General features: G+C 51.2%; 1 protein-coding gene across 3 annotated transcripts; it reads left to right on the top strand.

Moving 5' to 3' along the window:
- The first annotated feature begins 6,172 nt into the window (after window positions 1–6,172).
- Cryaa (crystallin alpha A) lies at window positions 6,173–9,998 on the top strand. 3 transcript variants are annotated; one of them, XM_036168327.1, is made up of 4 exons: window positions 6,197–6,449; window positions 6,694–6,762; window positions 7,849–7,971; window positions 9,280–9,998. In XM_036168327.1, the coding sequence occupies exons 1-4, from the start codon at window positions 6,261–6,263 to the stop codon at window positions 9,487–9,489; spliced, it is 591 nt and encodes a 196-aa protein (XP_036024220.1). In that variant the 5' UTR covers window positions 6,197–6,260; the 3' UTR covers window positions 9,490–9,998. The 3 variants fall into 3 exon arrangements, with proteins under 3 accessions (XP_036024221.1, XP_036024220.1, XP_036024219.1); XM_036168326.1 differs by having other exon boundaries at window positions 6,694–6,780; XM_036168328.1 differs by lacking the exon at window positions 6,694–6,762 and having other exon boundaries at window positions 6,173–6,449.
- The last annotated feature ends 9,590 nt before the right edge of the window (window positions 9,999–19,588 follow it).

The raw sequence follows: 19,588 nt of genomic DNA, 5'->3' as shown, positions 1-19,588 counted from the left end.
TTTTGAGAAATGAATTTTTGTTTGTTTGTTTGTTTTCAGTCGGTGAGCAGGACATCATCTGTTAACTGGACATGCTGGGCTGTCTACTTGCCAAACTCTAGTCAAGAGAGGTGGAGACCACTGGCCAGGGCCAGCGAGTCTGTGTTCCTACCACCCCAGTTTCACTTAATAAGGTCGTACAGCACAAGTGAAATGTTGGCGACTCAGGGTAGCCGAAGAGAGGCTGAGAGATGCCGCTTTGGAGTGAGACCATAGAGATGGATGGCCAAGGTCTGCGACGGGAGCAGCCCGGCTTGTGAAACTGTCGGGGAGGGGTGGAGGATTCATGCTGTCCAGCCACAGAGGGGCAGCCTGTCCAGCCACACACAGGTTGTTCACTCTATGAACACTTTACCCTTCACAGGACAAAATTAGTTTCAGCGTAATCAAGTGATAATTACAAATGACGGTAATTTTTCTTTTCTTTTCTTTTCTTTTTTTTTTAAAAGCAATTAACAATTAGGGAGAAGAGAACATTTCTATTTAGTGACATATTTCAGGCATGGGCAGACGTTTGCACTTAAACATGAACCCTGGTTTGGGCTCAGTTTCCCAATCTTTTTTTTTTTTTTTTAAAGATTTATTTATTATGTATACAGTGTTCTATCTGCATGTCTGCCAGAGGGTACCAGATCTCATTGCGGATGGTTTTGAGCCACCATGTGGTTGCTGGGAATTGAACTCAGGACCTCAGCAACCAGTGCTCTTAACCTCTGAGCCATCTCTCCAGCCCCAGTTTCCCAATCTTAAACATTAAATCTGCAATAATGCACAAGTGGTCCCATGGGCCACAGAATCAGCGCTGATCCAACAGTGTCCCCCCCCCCCCCCCCCCCCCCCCCGTGAAGTTTATACTTGCAAATGAGATCATTTGAAATCTGCTGATGCAGGCAAACTCATGGAGTCACAGGGATTCTTCTGTGCCCTCACAAGGAGTTCTGGACCTTCAGATCCATCTCAAGAAAGCCTTGTAGCCATTACCCACATGGTCAGGATGGCGAGCTCTGTACAGAACAAGCCTGCGGGGCTGTGTGACTAGGGAGGGCATCAGGGACGCTCTGTTCCTCCCGTGGGCAGGAGGTAGGTTGCATGACCTTAGATGCACCTTGGAGAGTATCTCCAGCCATGGGATGAGTGTTCTTTCCAACCTCACCGACATGTAAGGGATGATAACATGAATTCCTTGCTCCTTCCTTACGGTTTCACATCAGAGCCAGGACAGTCAGAGCTACACAGAGAAACCCTGCCTTGAAACAACCCTCCCCATGTGTACATGTGTGTCTGTGCAAGAGAATGTTCATGGAGGTCAGAGGGGGGCACTGGATTCCCTGGAGCTGGAGTTACAGGTGATCAAGCTGACCAATGTGTGTGTTGGGAATCGAACTTAGGTCCTCTGGAAGAGCAGTAAGTGCTCTTACCCTGTGAGCCTCTCCAGCATTTTTTTTTTTTTTTGACAGAGTCTCACTATGTAGCCATGGCTGGCACTTGCTAGGTAGACCAGGCTGGCCTGGAACTCACAGAGATCTTGCCTGTCTCAGCACTCCTGAAGTGCCGGGATTAAAGGTGCTAGATCAGAACTTTTCAGACAGAAACATGCCTGGCCAGACACTGAATGGACAACGAGAATCTTGTGATTCGTGGCTCCTGTGGCCCCTATGTATCTCCAGACGGCAAATGTTTAGTTTTTGCGGTGCTAATAGTTCAGTATTCACAGCAGCTTTACAGCCGTAACAGTCACAGCAATGTCGCCTCAGAGAGCACGTCTCACCTGGGAGGTCTAGACTGTCGCATGCAGGAGCAGATCCTTCAAAGAGCTAAATGTGTGTGCCGGAGCAGCTGGGCATGGTGGTACACACCTGGTGGTACACACCTGTAATCCCAGCTTTGGCTGTTGGAGTGGCCATGGAGCCTGAAGGTGAAAGCGGAGCCCCTTAATAATTAAGATGCAAGGTGAGTGAGGTTATAGATGTGAGGAAGAAGAGCGGGTCTCCACCGTTATCCCTGGGCTTTCTGTAAGCCAGTAGTTCCTCTGCTGGTGAAGAGGGCTGGAAGCTACCCTGGGTGATGCTCATCTCATGGATCTCCTTACCTGTGGCAAGCTCAACAATGGCCCTCCACGTTGTAGGCCTTAGAACCCGGAACACGTTAACTCTCAGGACAAAGGGGAATTAACAGCTGTGACCCCTGGCCCCAGGGTAGAAGAAGGGCACATTCTGGGGAATCCCGGCATCTTCTTCTTCTCCTTCTTCTCCTTCTTCTCCTTCTTCTTCTTCTTCTTCTTCTTCTTCTTCTTCTTCTTCTTCTTCTTCTTCTTCTTCTTCTTCTTCTTCTTCTTCTTCTTCTTCTTCTTCTCCTTCTCCTCCTCCTCCTCCTCCTCCTCCTCCTCCTCCTCCTTCTTCTTCCTTCTCTCTCTCTCTCTCTCTCTCTCTCTCTCTCTCTCTCTCTCTCTCTCTCTCTCTCTTTAACGTTCTTTGAGAGTTTCATACACAAGGACAAGTACCTTGCTCATATCCACCCCAGATCTACTCTTCCACTTCCACTGGGTCCCCAATACTTTCCCTTGCCACCTCCTTGTCCTCTCTTGTATTTTTGCCTGCATACTCATGGGTGTGGAAACATCCATCCAAACATAATTACATCCCCAAAGATAAATGACTCCCCTCCCCCTAGCTGCCACCAACTGCCTACAGCCCTTCCCGATCCATGGTGGAATGTTGACTCTCTTGATCTTGTTCTGGTAGCTGCTGTGGGCTCATGGGAGCAGCGACCATGTCACATCCAGAGGACAGCATCTCACAGCGCTCCTCTCCACCTTACAGCTCTTATCTCAGCAGAGAGGGTAGAAGGTGGAGGCAGAGCCCGGAGCTGGAAGGAGCTAGAAAAGCAGGACTCCAGAGCTTCAGGACAACACATCTGTGTTGTGTAAACCACCCAGCCTGTGGCTTTCTATTCCAGCACCACAAGCAGCAAGCTGAGCTGAGGTGGAATGGTGGGATCTTCAAGTCTCTCTCTAGAACTTCACCATTCAGTGTGTACTCAGGCCCCGCCACACTGAAGTCACCCACTGTGGTGAGGACTGTGCATCTCACAGTCCACGGAGCCCACTGAACCCTTAGCATATAGGAATTCATACTCTCTCTAGGAGCAGGACTGTGAGGGGTATACAAGCTTGCTTTGTCCTCCATGGCACTGGGCTGTGACCCACAAGAGGAGGTCTCAGGCTGTACCTTGGCATTATTCCGGCCTGTTGTCCCAGCTTGGGCTTCATCCACATACAGGATCTGTTGAGGGGACAGAGCAGAGTATTGTTCTCTATGTGCAGTGTTGTGGGTGGGGATTGAAAATTCCCAGCCCTTTTGTCTTCATCCAACCTTTTTTTTTTTTTTTTCCTTCAAGACGGGGTTTCTCTGTGTAGCCCTGGCTGTCCTGGAGCTGGCTCTGTAGACCAGGCTGGCCTGGAACTCAGAGATCTGCCTACCTCTGCCTTAAAGGCTTGTGCCACCACATCCAGCCCTTAACACAGTATTTAAAGAAGTCAAAATGACTTTTAAAAAATCTGTGATAAAAAGTATGAAACTTTATTTTTTGTTTTTCTGTGATGCTGGAGACATCATTCATGCTAGAAAAGTACTTTACTACTACAGTACCCTCCGAGCCCTTATCTATCTATCTATCTATCTATTAATTTATTACTTAGAGACTGGGCCATCACGTAGCCCACACTGGCCTTGAACTTGCTATGAGGTCAAGAATGACCTTGAACACCCAACCTTTCTGCCTCTGCCTCCTAAGTGCTAGGATATAGGCGTGTGCCACTGCACCTGGCTGATGAGGTGTTAGGGGTCAAACCGAGGCTTTGTGCAAGATAGGCAAGCCCTCTACCAACTGAACTCCATCCCTAGGCCCTCCTTTCTTTTATTTTGAGGCAGTTCACAAAGCGGCTCAGTGTGACCTTGAGTTCACTCTAGCCAAGGTAGGCCTTGAACTTGAGATCCTCCTGACTCAGCTCCTGGAGCAGCTACCAGGTCCTAAAGGCTAGACTTGATTTTTTTTTTTTGCTTGGTTTAAAAAATTATTATTATCATCAAGTGTGTATGTATGTGTGTGTGCACATGTGTGCGGTGTGTGCATATGTGTGGCTACCTTATGTAGAGGTTATGAAATCTATTTTCTCTTCTTAGCCTATGTGGATTGGATTGTCAGGCTGATGCTGCAAGCTCCCTTACCTGCTCACCCATTCTGCTGGACCCCAAATGCCTGACTGTAAATGAATGCTACTGTCTATCTTTTCTCAAACTCCAGGGCGGCTCCTCATAGCCCTGATCATGCACCTGGTTTGACTGAAGCTCTCCGTAGAGGACATAGCCAGTACTCTTCCATTCGGTTAACCCCTCTCAACTTATCAACTCAGGTCCTCAACATAGTAAGGTACGACTACTTACCCTTTGCCACTGCCCAGATGTTGACCCCAGTTCAATCCGAGGCCTGAGCCCTCTGCACTGGGTATCCTTCCCTTCATCCAAGTGGAGTGATGTGTCCATGCTGTTCAGCCTTTCAAAGTCCCACTTTCTTGGTTTGAAAAGTGGAGTGATGGAGGAGACATGGAGGTCCTTGTGATCACAGATAAGCCCTTAGCGAACCTGGAGTGTTAGTGCATAGGGATGTTCCTTCAAGGGAGGAGATGTGATACCCGTTATCCTCCCAGAAGGCTGGGATCAGATGTGCATTCTAGCCTGGTGACCTTTGCACTATCTGTGTAGCCAGAGACCACACCGGACCCTCCCTTGTGGTAAGCTTGATTTTCTCAGTCATCTATAGAACCTATTATCTTCCATAAAAATAGTTCTGTAGATCAACTGAGAAAAATTACAAACTTAACAAAGAATTTCGATGTAGTCACGTCTGATCTTTATTTAGTTTGTTTTGTTCCTCAAAAGAGATTTATGTATGCTTTATTTGTACACATGGGATTGAATTCATTATCACCAGAAAAGTTTTCATCAAACTGTGCTGTGCTTAAATATGCCTAAAATAAACCACTCTGGATCGGACTCCTGAAGTTTGCACTCAGCTACTTAGTAATGTTGAACTGAACTGCTTTCTTTCCTCCCAAGGATCATGACTCTGCTGCCCGTGGTGGTCAAGGTGACGCCCACAGGGTACTACTGGGACCCACCTCCTAGTGTGGCCTGAAGAACTACTAAGTTGTGGGCAACACGAGTTGTGGAGGGTGGGAGGCAGATTGAGACGTTCCCATCGCTTCCTGCAGCAGGTATCACGTGCATCTTAATTGGTACTTGTTGCTGGGACTCCGGGAAATCACCGTCTGGGATCACAAGCCTTCAGGGCAAAGGTGGTTCTCTGCCTTTGTTCTAGCACTCGCCAGAGCTAAACACACACCTGGAGTTCAGGGATGGCTTACACCTGGTGATACCTAGATGAGGGTCCCAGGCTGAGGAGCAGAATCCTTTCCAGCCTTGCCCAAAAGATCCTGGAAGACCTGTAAGTGATTTGCATAAGCCATGGACCGGGCAGAAGCAGCTGGTTTAATACCCATGGTGAAATGATGTGGGAAGACTTGAGGCTTTGCTGAGGATGGTGACCCTAGGGTGGGCGGCACAGGGTGGGCAGCAGAGAGGAAAACTCAGAATCGTAACCAGGCAGGCTGTTGGAAGCATACAGACACCCTTGGAAGAGCCAGAACTGGAACAGGATTTGGCCAGTTTCTTCATTGTTTCCTGTCTTCCTTGAAATTTTTGTGAGCTGTGTAATTTTTGCTACGAGTAAGAAAAAGGCTTTGAACAACATGCTTTCACTGGAGGCTGGGAGATCCGGGGAAGGCTTGCTGAGCTCTGTGCCTCAGTTTCCCCATGTGTGAAAGTGGGTTCTGAATTCTTCCTCCAAGAGAGACCAGGACCAGTATTGCCCCAGGCCTGGAGGATAAGACTCTCCTCAGACCTCCTTGGGTACATCTGGACTGAGAGCTGGTCCCTGCTGCTCAGTGTGTGAGGCTGGGGCTGTGGTGGCGGGTGAACATCCCAGCTGCTGACAGTGCAGCCTCCCTTCTGAGCTGAGCGTAGGCATTTTGGGAAATCCCTTAATACCTCTATTCAGTGCAGGCGTATATAGGGAGGGCCAGAACACTAGCTCTCCACTGCACTGCCCAGAGGCCCCTGCCTGACTCACTGCCAGCCTTCGGTCCCTGCGTTGCCAAGAAGAACATGGACGTCACCATCCAGCACCCTTGGTTCAAGCGCGCCCTGGGGCCCTTCTACCCCAGCCGACTCTTCGATCAGTTTTTCGGCGAGGGCCTTTTTGAATATGACCTGCTGCCCTTCCTGTCTTCTACCATCAGTCCATACTACCGTCAGTCCCTCTTCCGCACGGTGCTGGACTCTGGAATCTCCGAGGTAAGAGGCAGCCGCGCTGACTCCTTGCTGGTCAGAGGGGTCTCGGCCTTGTCTGGAGGACAGCTAGGGATCTACTACTGCCCTGTGCTCTCCTCTAGCAACGTCCCTGACTCTCCCAGCCTCATACCCTGCAGAGGCTGGGTGGGAGCTCACATGCTTAGCTGCCCAAAACTCCCACATCACTGGGAAAGGGGTCGGAGGAGGAGACCTCCCGAGCCCGACCGCTGTCTTTTCCTCCCATCAGCTCATGACCCATATGTGGTTTGTAATGCACCAACCACATGCTGGAAACCCCAAGAACAACCCCATCAAGGCAAGTTCCATGGCAGAGGCAAGCGTCCTGGGCTGGCCGCTCGCTGTACTTTCTCTTTTTGGTGTGGGGGTGGGATGTACTGCCAGGAACCACAGAAAGGAGGGGCTTCCTTACAGCAGGGCAGGAGCCTTCTGTAGCTGGCAAAGCTGCAAATGGGGCTCCTTTCTAGCTTCCCTGATGGCCAAAGAAAGGTCAAAAGGCTATATCCCTTCCTACCCAAGTGATCCACAGTGCTGGAAGAGTTAAACCTCTCTTTGCTTTAAAAGAAGGCTCCCAGAGCAGATCCAGCCACAGCTTTAGGAAGTGGATTGCCCAACGCAGGCTCCAGTCAGGGTAGAGGGAAGAGTGTGCAAAAGGCTTGTTCTGGTAGACAGTGGTGCTGAGAAGTTGTTGGTAGCATCATATTGACAGGCGAGATAGGCTTGTGGGACTGTGGATATATCAAGGGCTTTAGTCCTACCAGCTAGCCACTTCCCATCTAGCCAAACCCACCAGTCCATGATCAACCGTAACCAATCACCTACTTAAAAACTCAATCAACCATCTACTTCACATGTTAAGTCCCACCCCCGTCATTACCAGCTTAACTTAATCAACAAGCTACTTAACATGTTAAGACCCACCCAACTCGTGACCAGCCACTAGGGCCTTAACCAAACAACTGGTCAACCTGTAACTAGACATCTGATGATGATCAGCCAGCCAGCTAACTCATAACCAATAACTTGGACTCTAATCAGCCAAGCCACTCATTTACCAACCAACCATCCTACTATAACTAGTTCTCCAACCTATAACCAACTAGCCAGCCACCCAATATGCCTTTGGCTGACCCAGCATTGCCAATCTTCGGGTCCGGAGGTCAGGGGTGATTCTGCCTGTAGCGCCAGGTGAATAGTCCCAGCTCCAGGCTTCCTTGGCCTGTGGAAGTAGAGGTGTGACAAGAGTGACTGTCGGTTCTGATGGCTGGGCACTTCCCTGTCTGGTTTCATCCACCCAGCAGGGATCACACAGCTCTTTGTCCTTCCTTTGTCCCTGGAGCTGGTGGCCCCTTGGGGAGCTCCACACATGGCTTTTGGGTTTCAGGTCCGATCTGACCGGGATAAGTTTGTCATCTTCTTGGATGTGAAACACTTCTCTCCTGAGGACCTCACTGTGAAGGTACTGGAGGACTTCGTGGAGATCCATGGCAAGCACAACGAAAGGCAGGTGAGTTTGGGTGGTATCCCCATGTGTGTGGGTCCTGTACCCCCAGGGAGACCATGGGAGGTTGCACCCGTTCGGCCACTCCTGCTGGGAGGGGCCACCTCTTCCTGTGCTAGGCTGACCCCTTCCAGGATCATGGAGGTCACTGTCCTCAGCCCTGGCAGGGCCAGGCAGCATTGTGAGTGGGGCTCAGGGACACAGGATAAGGACCCTTGACCTGGGCACAACTCCAGCTGTTCCCCTGGATCTTCTGGATGACAGGGAATTAGAAAGGACCCCGGGAAAGGAGAGCACTGAAGGTGGGCCCCCTCTGAGCCCACATGCAACCTGACTAGGGAAAGAGAATCCCGAGGACAGAAGAACTGGCATTTACACGCACCCAAAGTTGCCCAGCCCCTGTGGTATTTCAGTTCGTGAGTGACAGTCCTGAGGCTTAAGGGGATCCCTTCCCAGGAGTCACCCACCCAGACCCATGGCTCCTGATCATGTGGAGATTCCTCAGGTCTTTGGATTGAGGGAGCCCCAGGCACTGGACCTGGCTGGAAGTAGTGCCTCCTGACGGAGCTGGGATTATGCAGGACACTCAATGAGGCTGGCTGGGTGTGTCACGCCCATGTGGGCCAGATGGCAGAGAGGGCTAGAAGCAAGGTTCTCAGCCCGATCCTGGTTTCTCTTGGATGGGCTTTTCTGTCAACATTAGAAGGGGGTGGGGGTGAACCAAGCTCCATATGCACTGAAGTCAGGACCAGGCTTCCCTGACCCTCCACCAGGCTTCAGAGGACATCTTCTACCTCTTGGCCTTTGCCCTTAGAGATGGAGGACATTGGGCCCAGGGAGCTGAGTTTGGAGGCCCAGAATTCCGGAGGAAGTGGGTTTTCTGCCTGGCTGAAGCTTTCTGTCGGGTGGGATTGCTGATTCCCTGGTCTTGGGCAGTCCCTCTGGGTCCAAGGGGAGGGGAAGCTGGGAAGATTACAGAACCAAGGACAGTATAGTTCACTGGAGTTAGGACAGAATCTGTGACAGCCAGTTCCACAGCACAGGTCCTGAGCAGGCCCACTGTCTGTGCTTGGCCTTTGCCAGAGATCCCTTGGAGGCTTGCTATGATTCCAGGATTTAAGGAGTCTGGTTGCGGCTCTGTAAATCTCATGGTGAAGTGGCTAGGCACTGGTGCTCTGGTCCTAAAGCCCAGCCCCGTGGGACCATCTGGACCCCGGCCAACTTGTGTGGTCTGAGAGGTTCCTTTTCCGGTGTGAGATGGTGGCTATTGCCGCTCCATCACTCCTGACCATGCCCCTCCCTGGCGGTCCCCAGGATGACCATGGCTACATCTCTCGTGAGTTCCACCGTCGCTACCGTCTGCCTTCCAATGTGGACCAGTCCGCCCTCTCCTGCTCCCTGTCTGCGGATGGCATGCTGACCTTCTCTGGCCCCAAGGTCCAGTCCGGCTTGGATGCTGGTCACAGTGAGAGGGCCATTCCTGTGTCACGGGAGGAGAAGCCCAGCTCGGCCCCCTCATCTTAAGCAGGCCTTGCCTTGGTTGTCCCCTGAGGCCCCTGACCCAGGGGCCACAGCAGAGTCTGCCTTCCTACCTTCCTTCTTTCTCTTTGTTCCCTTTCCATCTTCTCAGAGGGTTGAGGGTTTGAGAGAGTGGCTGAGAGAGCTTGGGGTCTTGGCCTGAGGTGCTGCGGGTTCAGGGTGACCCAGGCTCAACACCAGCCGGTTGGAGGGGATGATGGCATTGAACTCTTGAGATATGACCTGTCCTCCTGGAATGTGGCATCTGAGCTCTGCTCCAAAGGCAGAGTGGGTGGTGGCTAACCAACTCTGAGAGCCCTCTGCTGAGCCCCTGGATGGCAGCCTCCCTTCTTGCCCGTACTTACTGCAGGCTCATGTGCTGGGCTCCGACAGCTGACTTCTCTCAACCCTTCTTCCTGAGACTTTCTCTATGTAGTATTGCTCTTGGGGACCCTGGTCACCCATGAGAATGGAGCCCCTGGCAGACAATAAAGAGCAGGTGACAGAAGCAACTTGCAGTCTGGTGTCGTGCTGTTCCCCCCGTTGGGGTGGGGGTGGGGCACCCGGGAGGGTGTAATAGGCATTTGCCTGCTCCGAGAGGGTTTCCGGTATTCTACCCTATCTCTTAAGCCCACAGTCCCCTCCGCAGCCTGCTCTGCAGTTCTGTGTCCTAACCCATGATGGAGGTTCCCTCTCCCTTCCCCTCACAGGAGCAGACATAGGACCTTGAAGTTCATGTCTACCCAGAGCGGCCTGTTGCTCCCTGTTCAGATCCCAGTGGTGGGGAGGCCTTGTCTGAAGGATCATAGCCTTCCGCTAGAGGTGAGGCAGCAGGCAGCAGGTTCTTAGGAGTGGTATTATGGTTACACAGGCCTGGCCAGTGCAGCCATGCCCTGCAGATGGCCCAGTACGCAGGAGGTACAACACACACATTGCCCATCACATGCATGACACACACCACAGAGGATACCGCACATCATGCACATGTACGAATATACACATGCCACTCATCCCAAACATACAACATACCAGGTATACTATGCAGCACGCATACAGTGTACTCATGGTACCTATCACACATACAGAACCCACCAAACACAGCACATACTACACACACTGCACACTGTACACACGTGTCCCACAGCACAGATCACTTCCACCACACTGAACTTGTACATAATGGCTTTCTCCTGGGAAAGACCCCAGCCATGCCCACCCCATACCTTACCACAGGATACACACAGGCTGTTGCACCGTTTAGTCCACTTGTATAAAGTTAGAGAGTCCCCTGTGGCAGAAATGACTCTCCCAATTTGGGGTTGGTACTGGAAAGTCTTACCCTGAGACCCTCAATCCTCGGCCAGCCTTCAGTTGGACTACCTCATCCCTTAAGGTCATGAGGGTGGAGTCTTGCATGGTAGGGCTGCAGGCAGGGGGCTGAGCTCTCCTTGGATGTCCAAGGCCTTACATCCCTCATAGTGGTTGTTTGGTTGTGTGGGTTGTAGTGTGACCATCCAAGATGACCTGGTCCCTTAGAATGAAGGTGTCTTTGGGGACAGGATCTTTATGGAGGTGATTAGGTAAAATGAGGTACCCAGGGTGACCCTGACCCAACCGGATTGTGTCATTGCAGGAAGAGGAGCACAGGACTTCCCTTTCTCCTTTCTTCCCTCCCTCCCTCCCTCCATCCCTTCCTCATGCTGCTGGCTCACTCTCTGCACCCATACCTCTTAATCTTGGGGCATTAACGGCTGTAGTTGGGACTACTTTCCCCCTCTGAAATGCTCTGGGATCTTGGGGTGGGGATCCTCAAGGAACTACCCTTTTTTTGTTTTTTTTTTTTTGAGACAGGGTTTCTCTGCGTAGCTTTGCGCCTTTCCTGGAACTCACTGTAGACCATGCTGGCCTCGAACTCACAGAGATCCTCCTGGCTCTGCCTCTCGAGTGCTGGGATTAAAGGCGTGTGCCACCACTGCTCGGTGAAACTCCCCTTCTTAGACTAGGAAAAACCAGTCCTGGGGTCTGGTTGTCCACTCCTTCTGGGCTGCCTGTATCCTATGTCTCCTCACCTACTCTCCCTGCCCAGGATTCCAAGTGACCTCGTGTCACCAAAGCTATTATGCGACCAAGGTCACAAGAGACCCTGTAGGCACAGAGCAGATGGTCATCCTAAGCAGTTCTGGGGATCAGCACTGTCATCTTTATCCAGGAGGAACTCAGATATAGCCAGGGACACAGTGAGGCCCTGGGGGAGCAACAGCAAGGCCTGGAAGTCTCTAGGACCCAGGAGGGCTCATTTCATAGACCCTATGTGCTTGGGAGTTGTGGCAAGTGACCCTGACCTCTTTGGAGTCATAATGAGGTCTTCTGGATGCTGTCCCAGCAGGAGGCTGTGATGACCTAACTCTAACATATTGGGTACACAGCTGCACTATGCCCTCTCGGAGTCTGATTAGCAGTCAGAGGATTCCTGGCCTTGGGGCTTCTGTCTTTGCTAGTCACACAGGCTGTGGGAAGAACTCCTGAGCCATGAGGCTGCCCACTCTCCTCTCTTCTGCTCAACTCTCTTCCACTCACGTGGGACCAGACCTGATGACATCACATGAAGGCTTGTTCCGCCTCTCCCTTAGACACTGCCTAGCCTGCTGGGCATGCTCAACCCCACCTCGGACTTGTCTTTCTCGGAGGTTAGTGCCTGTGGTCTGACTCCTGGCCTGGCTTTCAGGGTTCCTGTGCCCTGACTGCACCTGATTTTTTGACTCCTTGGTTTCCAGAGTATGTTTAGGTCAGAATAGTTTCCCAGACAGGCTCAGGCAGTTAGAGCTTGCACTGTCCACTGGGATCCATAGAAGGGTGAGTTAGCCAGTGCCTCCCAGACAGAACCTCAGAACCGCCCACAGCACTTTTCAAATACATTCCCAGCCTGTCCTTACCCTCCTCATCAGAGTCTGGAGGGCAGAACCCAGGGGTTTGTCTGCTCTATAGTCCTTGCCCAAGGTCAGGCAAGCAGAGGAGATTCTGGAATACCAGTGGGGAATTCCCTAGTAGGGGAGCTTGAGAGAGAAATCTCCCTGGATGCCACCTTGCTGGTGGCAGCTCTCTACAGTAGCACCTGTTCCCCCTCCACTCGGACGCCTGGATGTGGCTGTGGGGTTCCAGAGCAAGAACCATTTGCGAGCCTGTCCTGGAGCTTCAGCTGTACCTCAAGCGGCAGTTTTACCGTCATTGCTATAATCATCACCACTGACACCACTATCATCATCTCCATTATGATCTCTACCGTAACGACATCAGTCTAATCATCATTACCACCATGATCATTCCATTGTCGTCATCATCCCCATAATGATGTCATTCTACAACCACCATTGTCATGATGTCATCATTATTATCACTACCACATCATTATCACCACAGTGATGACATAATCGCCACCACATCATCACCGCAATATCACCATCATCATAACTGAACGAGTTAAATTCCTCACTCAGGTCTGGCCTGACACCCACGTTTGTTAAAGGATTAAACGAATTTCCCTAAGTAAAGCAGGAGATAAGACATTTGCCTTAGGGGCTGTAGGACGTGGAAATATAAAGCCTGTCACAGTGAGGTTATCACCTTAGCCACTTAAAGCATGAGGAAGTAAAATCTGTCACACCGGTGATTAACTCAGGACACCAAATGCGTCCTCAGCTTAAGACTGTGCTGCCTGTTCTAATTGGTTGACCCTTAGTTAAACTCTTTGGTAAACGTGCAGTTCTGCTTTTGTGATTTTTTTGGGGGGGAACGTTTTGTCTGTCCTGATTGGTTGACCTATGGTTGAACTCCATATCTCTGTATTCCTTACGTATTGTCTATGTATCTCAGTATCCAGGCTGCTCTCTTCTCCGATTTCAGTGGGGAGTGAGTAGGCCTGGTGCTGTGATAAAGACTTTTCACTTTTACAACGCCACTGCCTCTAACAGATTCTTTGATCTAGATCTGGGGAAATATCAGTAACCACTATCACTGCCACCATCATCATCACCACCATAATGTTACCATCATCACCATGACAACATCATCTGTGATACTGCCACCACCACTCTAATACCATCAACTTCATCATCACCCCACCAAGATTTTATCATCATCACGTGACATCATCATTATCATTGTCATCAGCACCACTATATCACCATTATCATCACACTATGATGTTACCACCCCTGCTGTGACACTGTCATCACCAGTGAATGAGAAAAAAAAGAAAGAAAAGGACATGGCTGCTCCTAAGGGGTTGAGGATTTTATTATAGATATAAGGGAGAGATCAGGCAGAGACATCTGGGGGAGTTTAAAGTGAATACGATGGGAAATCTGAACCAGGTCATGTGAGGAGATGGGGAAGGGGAGAGGGGAGAGGGGAGAGCCAGGAGACCTGGAGACCAAGAGACCAAAAAGAACCAGTAGCCAAAATGGCTGAGGGAAAGGCATTCCAGCCATTGGGTGGGAGAACCTAGCATGGGGGTGAGGCATGCCAGCCAGGATGATTCTGTAACAAGTACTGGCCATGCTGAGATAGGCGGGTGGATAGTGTCCGCTTTGATATATCTACAGGCATCTCAGTTAGCCATTTGTCCCAGGTTTGAGACTTCACAACCTGATGAGATCATTGCCCTTACCACTACCACCAAGGCTGTCATGGCATCATTACCACCAGCACCTTCACACTTCTAGCCCCCTTTCTGTTATTTTAGTAAAACTCTGGCTAAAAACATCTTAGGATGGGGAAGGGCTTACTTGATTTACACTTCCAGGTCCATCACTGAGATAAGTCAGGGTAGAAACTCAAGCAGGAACTTGAAGCAAAAATCCTGGAGGATGTTGTTTGCTGACTTACTTCAAGGCCCACACTAGCTTTCTCATATAGCCCAGGACCACCTACCCAGGGGATGATACCACCCACAGTGGGATGGTCCCCCACTACATCAATTAACAACTAAGATCATCTCCCACACACATATCCAAAGGCCCATCTGATACAAACATTATTACTCAAATGAAACTGTTTCTCCTATCCCCCACCCAGGTAATCCTAGGCTCTGCCAAGTTGGTAAATAATGCTAAGACAGTCGCCATGGTGATATCATTGTCTCCACCATTGCTAGAAGCAGCATAGTGGTGTCATCATAGTCCAGAATTACAGCAGTAGTGGGAAACTCCTTAACAGGGGACCTATTGTGTGCCCAGCAGGGTGCTGGTCACACTGGCAACTGGCAGTCTTCATGCAACCTACCTAGAAGCCTGTGACATGGTCACATATATTAAGTGAGATAATTCTGGCTTAGAAATGGAGTCACTTGCCTTGTGTTGCCTGTTGGTGAAAGTTGGGATGGGATCCATCTCTGACCTCAAATCCAGCACTCTGGATCCCCAGGTGGAAGATGATTATTATTATTGTTGTTATTATTATTATTATTATCATTATTGTTGTTTTTCAAGACAGAGTTTCTCTGTGTAGTTTTGGAGCCTGTCCTGGATCTTGTCCTGTAGCCCAGGCTGGCCTCAAACTCACAGAGATCTGCCTGGCTCTGCTTCCCAAGTGCTGGGATTAAAGGCGTGCGCCACCATTGCCTGGCCCCCAGGTGGAAGATTATTATAGTGTCACAGGAAATCTGCAGGCTGGGGTCTCTGGGGAAGGATGGCAGATGGCAGATGCTGGTCCTGTTCTGTTTGGGGCTTGTTTTGTGGCTGCAGGCTGGTTTATCAGCCCCTCTGAAATACCAGATTTCCATGTTAGTTTCAACTGGGACAGATTTTTGTCTACTAATCACTGGTGTGTCACAGTCTCACCACCAGGTGGCAGCAGAGGCTTGCCTCAAAGTCAAGACCTTGGCCCGCGTGACTCAAGAACACCAGCCCTAAGGGTCACCTTCACTGGTCCAGGCAACAGGGAGCAGCCTCAATAAACATCCGCAGGGGGGCCTCTGCCTGTGTGACAAGGAACTGTAGGAGATGGTCCTAGCCTCAGAAGTCTTGGCCATCAGGGAGCCTGAGCTAGAGACACACAAAGGCCCTGTTGGGGCCAGCTGTGTTTCCGTATAAAGCGCCTGTTGGAACAATCGTTCCAAGGAGAGGTCACGGAACACAGGCCAGCACCGCGCTGCTCTGCTGCGGCTCCTGCGCACAATGACGCGAGCTGTGAGCCGGCTGGGCCCCAGGGGTAACAGCTTCTCCCTGGGAAGCCTCTGGCAGAGACTGTCAGAACATTTCCTTCCGGCCACGGCTGCAGAGACCGGTGTGGGGGCTGGGACGCTGGGAGAGAGGGGACTAACTGTCGGGCTCAGGAGACACAGGTGTGGAGATCACACAGCCTGGCTCTGCTTGCTGTTGCCGGCAAGGACAATGGGCCCAGGGACCTATGCATCCATGAGGGACAGTCCTGGCTTAGAAGGAAAGACACGAAGGGAGTGTTGTAGGCTCGGCTCAGGGTCTGCTCCAGGATAGCATCCTTTTCTGCAGGGTAGAACTCCCCACCCCTACCCCGTACCCCCACGCCCACCGCACCCCTGCATTCTCCGCTTCAGGATGCTTGAGAGGGAGCCTCATTCAGATTGGAGGCCCAGCAAGGTGTTGGCTCAACCCTTAGGCTGTAGATGTCAGGAGGTCCCTCAGCCTCTGCGCCTCCCCCCACCTCCTCACCCCCCCTATTCCCACCTCCTCCACCCTCACCCCTCACCCAGCCAGGCTGCTGTTATTAGTTGAGAGGCTGGGAGCCCCAAGGACGCATGATTTCTTCCAAGAATCCTGGCTGAGGATTGAGTTTACAGGAGAGGCAGGCAGACCACAAACACGTGTGTGCAGGCTGTCACACACACACACACACACACACACACACACACACACACACACACCTCACAGCCGCACTCGGGCCTCTGTTATCTACCTCATTGTGTTAGCTTCCTTCTGGGCCTGATTTGTACTTGAACTCGAAGCATACAGTCACACGGATTTTATTTCCGTTTTTCTGCTGAGGAAAATACCTCTTGCTTATGTTCAAGGGCATCTGAAGGCCACTGGGGAGGAGGGGCTGTGTAGAGTTGGGAATGACTCCTTTATTCTGCACTTAGCTGTAAGCCCCACGCCTATGCCCCTATCGTGAGCAAGAACTCCAGTTAAAGGGATGTCTGGGTCAGAACCCAACTCACAAACCCGGCTTGCCAGCATTGCAGACTGCTGATCTGCAGAGAGCTGAAGGGCACGGGGACACAGTTGCACATGAAACCTGAGTGGCCAGGTGAGAAGAAGGGCGTGTCAACTTCAGAAGTAAGATACATTTTTCGGAGACTAGGAGACCACCCACAAGTATAGAGATGTCCCTGAGTAACCCTGCCATTGCCTTTGGGGTTGCGCATACACTATTGTGCCTGTCCTCCCCAGGAAGCCCCGCCTGTCAGAGGGCAGATATCAACACACTTTAATAGTGGAGAAACTGAGACCTGGAAATGAATAGGGTGGAGGGCAGCAGGCTTGGGCCACGGTCCAGCCTTCAGCTGGCCAAACCGGGAGCTCACACTGTGGTTCCTGAAGTGAAGGGTTCTAAGTTTCCTTATTCTTTAAAAAGAAAAGGATTCTTTTATCATTTTATGTGTTTAGGTATTTTACTGGCACCACACATGTATTTGGGCCTGGCAGAGGTCAAAACGGGGTGTTGGATCCTCTGGAGCTGGAGTTGCAGGTGGTCGTAAGCCGCTGTGTGAGTCCTGGAAATCGAACCCAGGTCTTCTGGAAGAGCAGTGAGTGCTTTTAACCACAGAGGCACCTTTCCAGCCCCAGTTTCTTCATTTTTGGTGAGAAAATTTCAGGGTTTGTTCAGTAAATTGAAATGAATGATGGGTGGTGCACTTAAAAAAATCAGCAAACCAGGAGAGCAGGCCAGCATGTTTCTCACCCTCATAATCCTTTGCAGAGCTGACTGCTTGAGGCGGTCAGCAAGGGGCCACCCACTTCTGATTCCCAAGGGCTGAGATGCACGCTGATGTGTGAAAGCTTGTGTTTCTGTTCTAGATGTTTCTATGGCAATTCACAGTGCACGCCCACAGATGACCCCTGTTTAGTGTCCATCCATGAGTGAGTCAACTATTAATGAGCTCAGGGCAATGGCTCACCCAGCCTAGGATACTGCCACCTTCTGGCCCTAACACTTGTTCAGGGAACCAGAAAATGTGAGAGATCTTCCAGGGGTGGGGGGGGGGTGGGGGACGAAGACGACAGGGACTCTGCCATTAGGGATCAGGCTTCCGGGTCTTTCCAGGAAGAAAGCATGACCTTAAATAGTATTCAGGGCCCCTGCCACTCCCCCACATTCCCACCATAAGGCCAAGTGAAAAGGTGGCACTGGCTGGCCCTGAGCACTGGAAGGGAGGCAGGGCTGAAGGGCTGGGTTGGAGGGGGCCATTTGGGAGCCCCCAGAGTGTGCATGGTTTCTGGGTACATCTTCAGAGGAAGATATTTTGAGGGGGATGAAGGTAAGGGGAAGTGGGAGGGGCTTATATTAGTTGGCCCTAGGGCTAAGGATGTGGCTTAGTTGATAGAGTGCTTGTCTAGCTAGCATACACGAGGCCCTGGGTTTCATCCTCCGCATCTCATAAACCCAGATTGCTAGTACATGCCTGTATTCTCCTAGGAGGAAAGCAAGAAGGTCAGAAGTCAAGGTCATCCTCTGCCATATAGAGAATTGGAGGCTAGCCTGGGCTACCTGGTCAAAAGGAAGGAAGTGAGCCAGGGAGACATACCCTTACCAAACCTCAGCCTTCTCCATGCAGGCCTCTTGGCAGGCGATGGGAAACTGAGTCAAGTGAGGGGCCGTGTGGTTAGATCCCAAAGGTTCTTGGGAGTCAAGGCTGCCTGAAGTGATGGCTGGAGGCTTGGTTTGACCAAGAAAGGCGGAGCAGGGACACAGGTTCCCAACTTTCCATGCAGGGTGAGAACGGATGCCCTTGGAGTTTTGCAGGTGGTAAGAATGGAGGGACCATGCCTGGGCTCCCTGTTGTTCTATGAGGAGGGAGGAACAGAGTTGACATGGAGGCAGCATTGGGAAAGGAGCTGAGCCAGGCTGCTGCAGCACCTGCCCATTCGAGCCTTGCCTTCTGTAGGGCAGCAGTCATGGTCCTAGGGAGGTGAGGGTGAATGGCATATGGCGTCACAGCTACCACAGCCACATATCCTCTGTGCCTATCATACCACTTGAACCAGACTGGACAAGGCCACCTTTGGGGGACTGTCATAAGTAGGTTTCATTTGCTGGTGGAGGAGAGGGTTTATTTCAGGTTACAGCTGGGACCTTTCATGAAGGGAAGTCAAAACAGAGACGCGGAGGCAGGAGCTGATGCAGAGGCCATGGAGGGGTGCTGCCCGCTGGCTTGCTCCCCATGGATTGCTCAGCTTGCTTTCTTTTTCTTTTCTTTTTTCCTTCCTTCTTTCTTTTTGTTTTTTCAAGACAGGGTCTCTCTGTAGCTTTGGAGGCTGTCTTGGAACTCGCTTTGTAGACCAGGCTGGCCTTGAACTCACAGAGATCCACCTGCCTCTGCCTCCCGAGTGCTGGGATTACAGGTGTGCGCCACCACCGCCCGGCTCAGCCTGCTTTCTTATACTACTCAGGACCACCAGCCCTGAGTGATTGCCTCGGTAGTGGTCTGGGCTCTTACATCAATCATTAACCGAGAAAATGCCCTACAGGCCATCTGATGGAGGTGCTTCCTCAGCTCAGATTCCCTCCTGCTCGCTTTGGCGGCACATATACTAAAACTGGAACAAGATTCCCTCCTCCCAGAAGACTCTAGATTGTGTGAAGTTGACAAGAACCAACCAGCACAGATGGGGAGACACTGGCCCTTCTGGACACCAAGAAGTCACGGGAAGCTCAGCCCCAAGGCAGAGCTGAAGGCTGTCGGGGAATTTACGCCATACCCCAAGGCTGTGAATTTCCCTTCTCAATTCTCCGCCATCTGCACTGCTCCAGGCTTGCCCTTCTGTGGGAGTCACCTGGGTCTGCTGAACTGCAGGATTGCCCTCACACATGCTGGGGGTAGCCGAACACTGTTTGTAGCCAGCTTCTGTGG

This window comes from Onychomys torridus, chromosome 18, assembly GCF_903995425.1.
Source record: "Onychomys torridus chromosome 18, mOncTor1.1, whole genome shotgun sequence".
NCBI classification, from domain to species: Eukaryota; Metazoa; Chordata; class Mammalia; order Rodentia; family Cricetidae; genus Onychomys; species Onychomys torridus.
The sequence above is the reverse complement of the archived record's forward strand: the minus strand, read 5'-3'. Positions and strand labels throughout refer to the sequence as shown.

Bases quoted from the DNA above. Each gene is read 5' to 3' on its own strand.
- Cryaa (XM_036168326.1), top strand. From the start codon at position 6,261: ATGGACGTCACCATCCAGCACCCTTGGTTCAAGCGCGCCCTGGGGCCC. The intron at 6,450-6,693 runs GTAAGAGGCAGC...TCCTCCCATCAG, and splicing joins TGGACTCTGGAATCTCCGAG to CTCATGACCCATATGTGGTT. The intron at 6,781-7,848 runs GCAAGCGTCCTG...TTTGGGTTTCAG, and splicing joins AGGCAAGTTCCATGGCAGAG to GTCCGATCTGACCGGGATAA.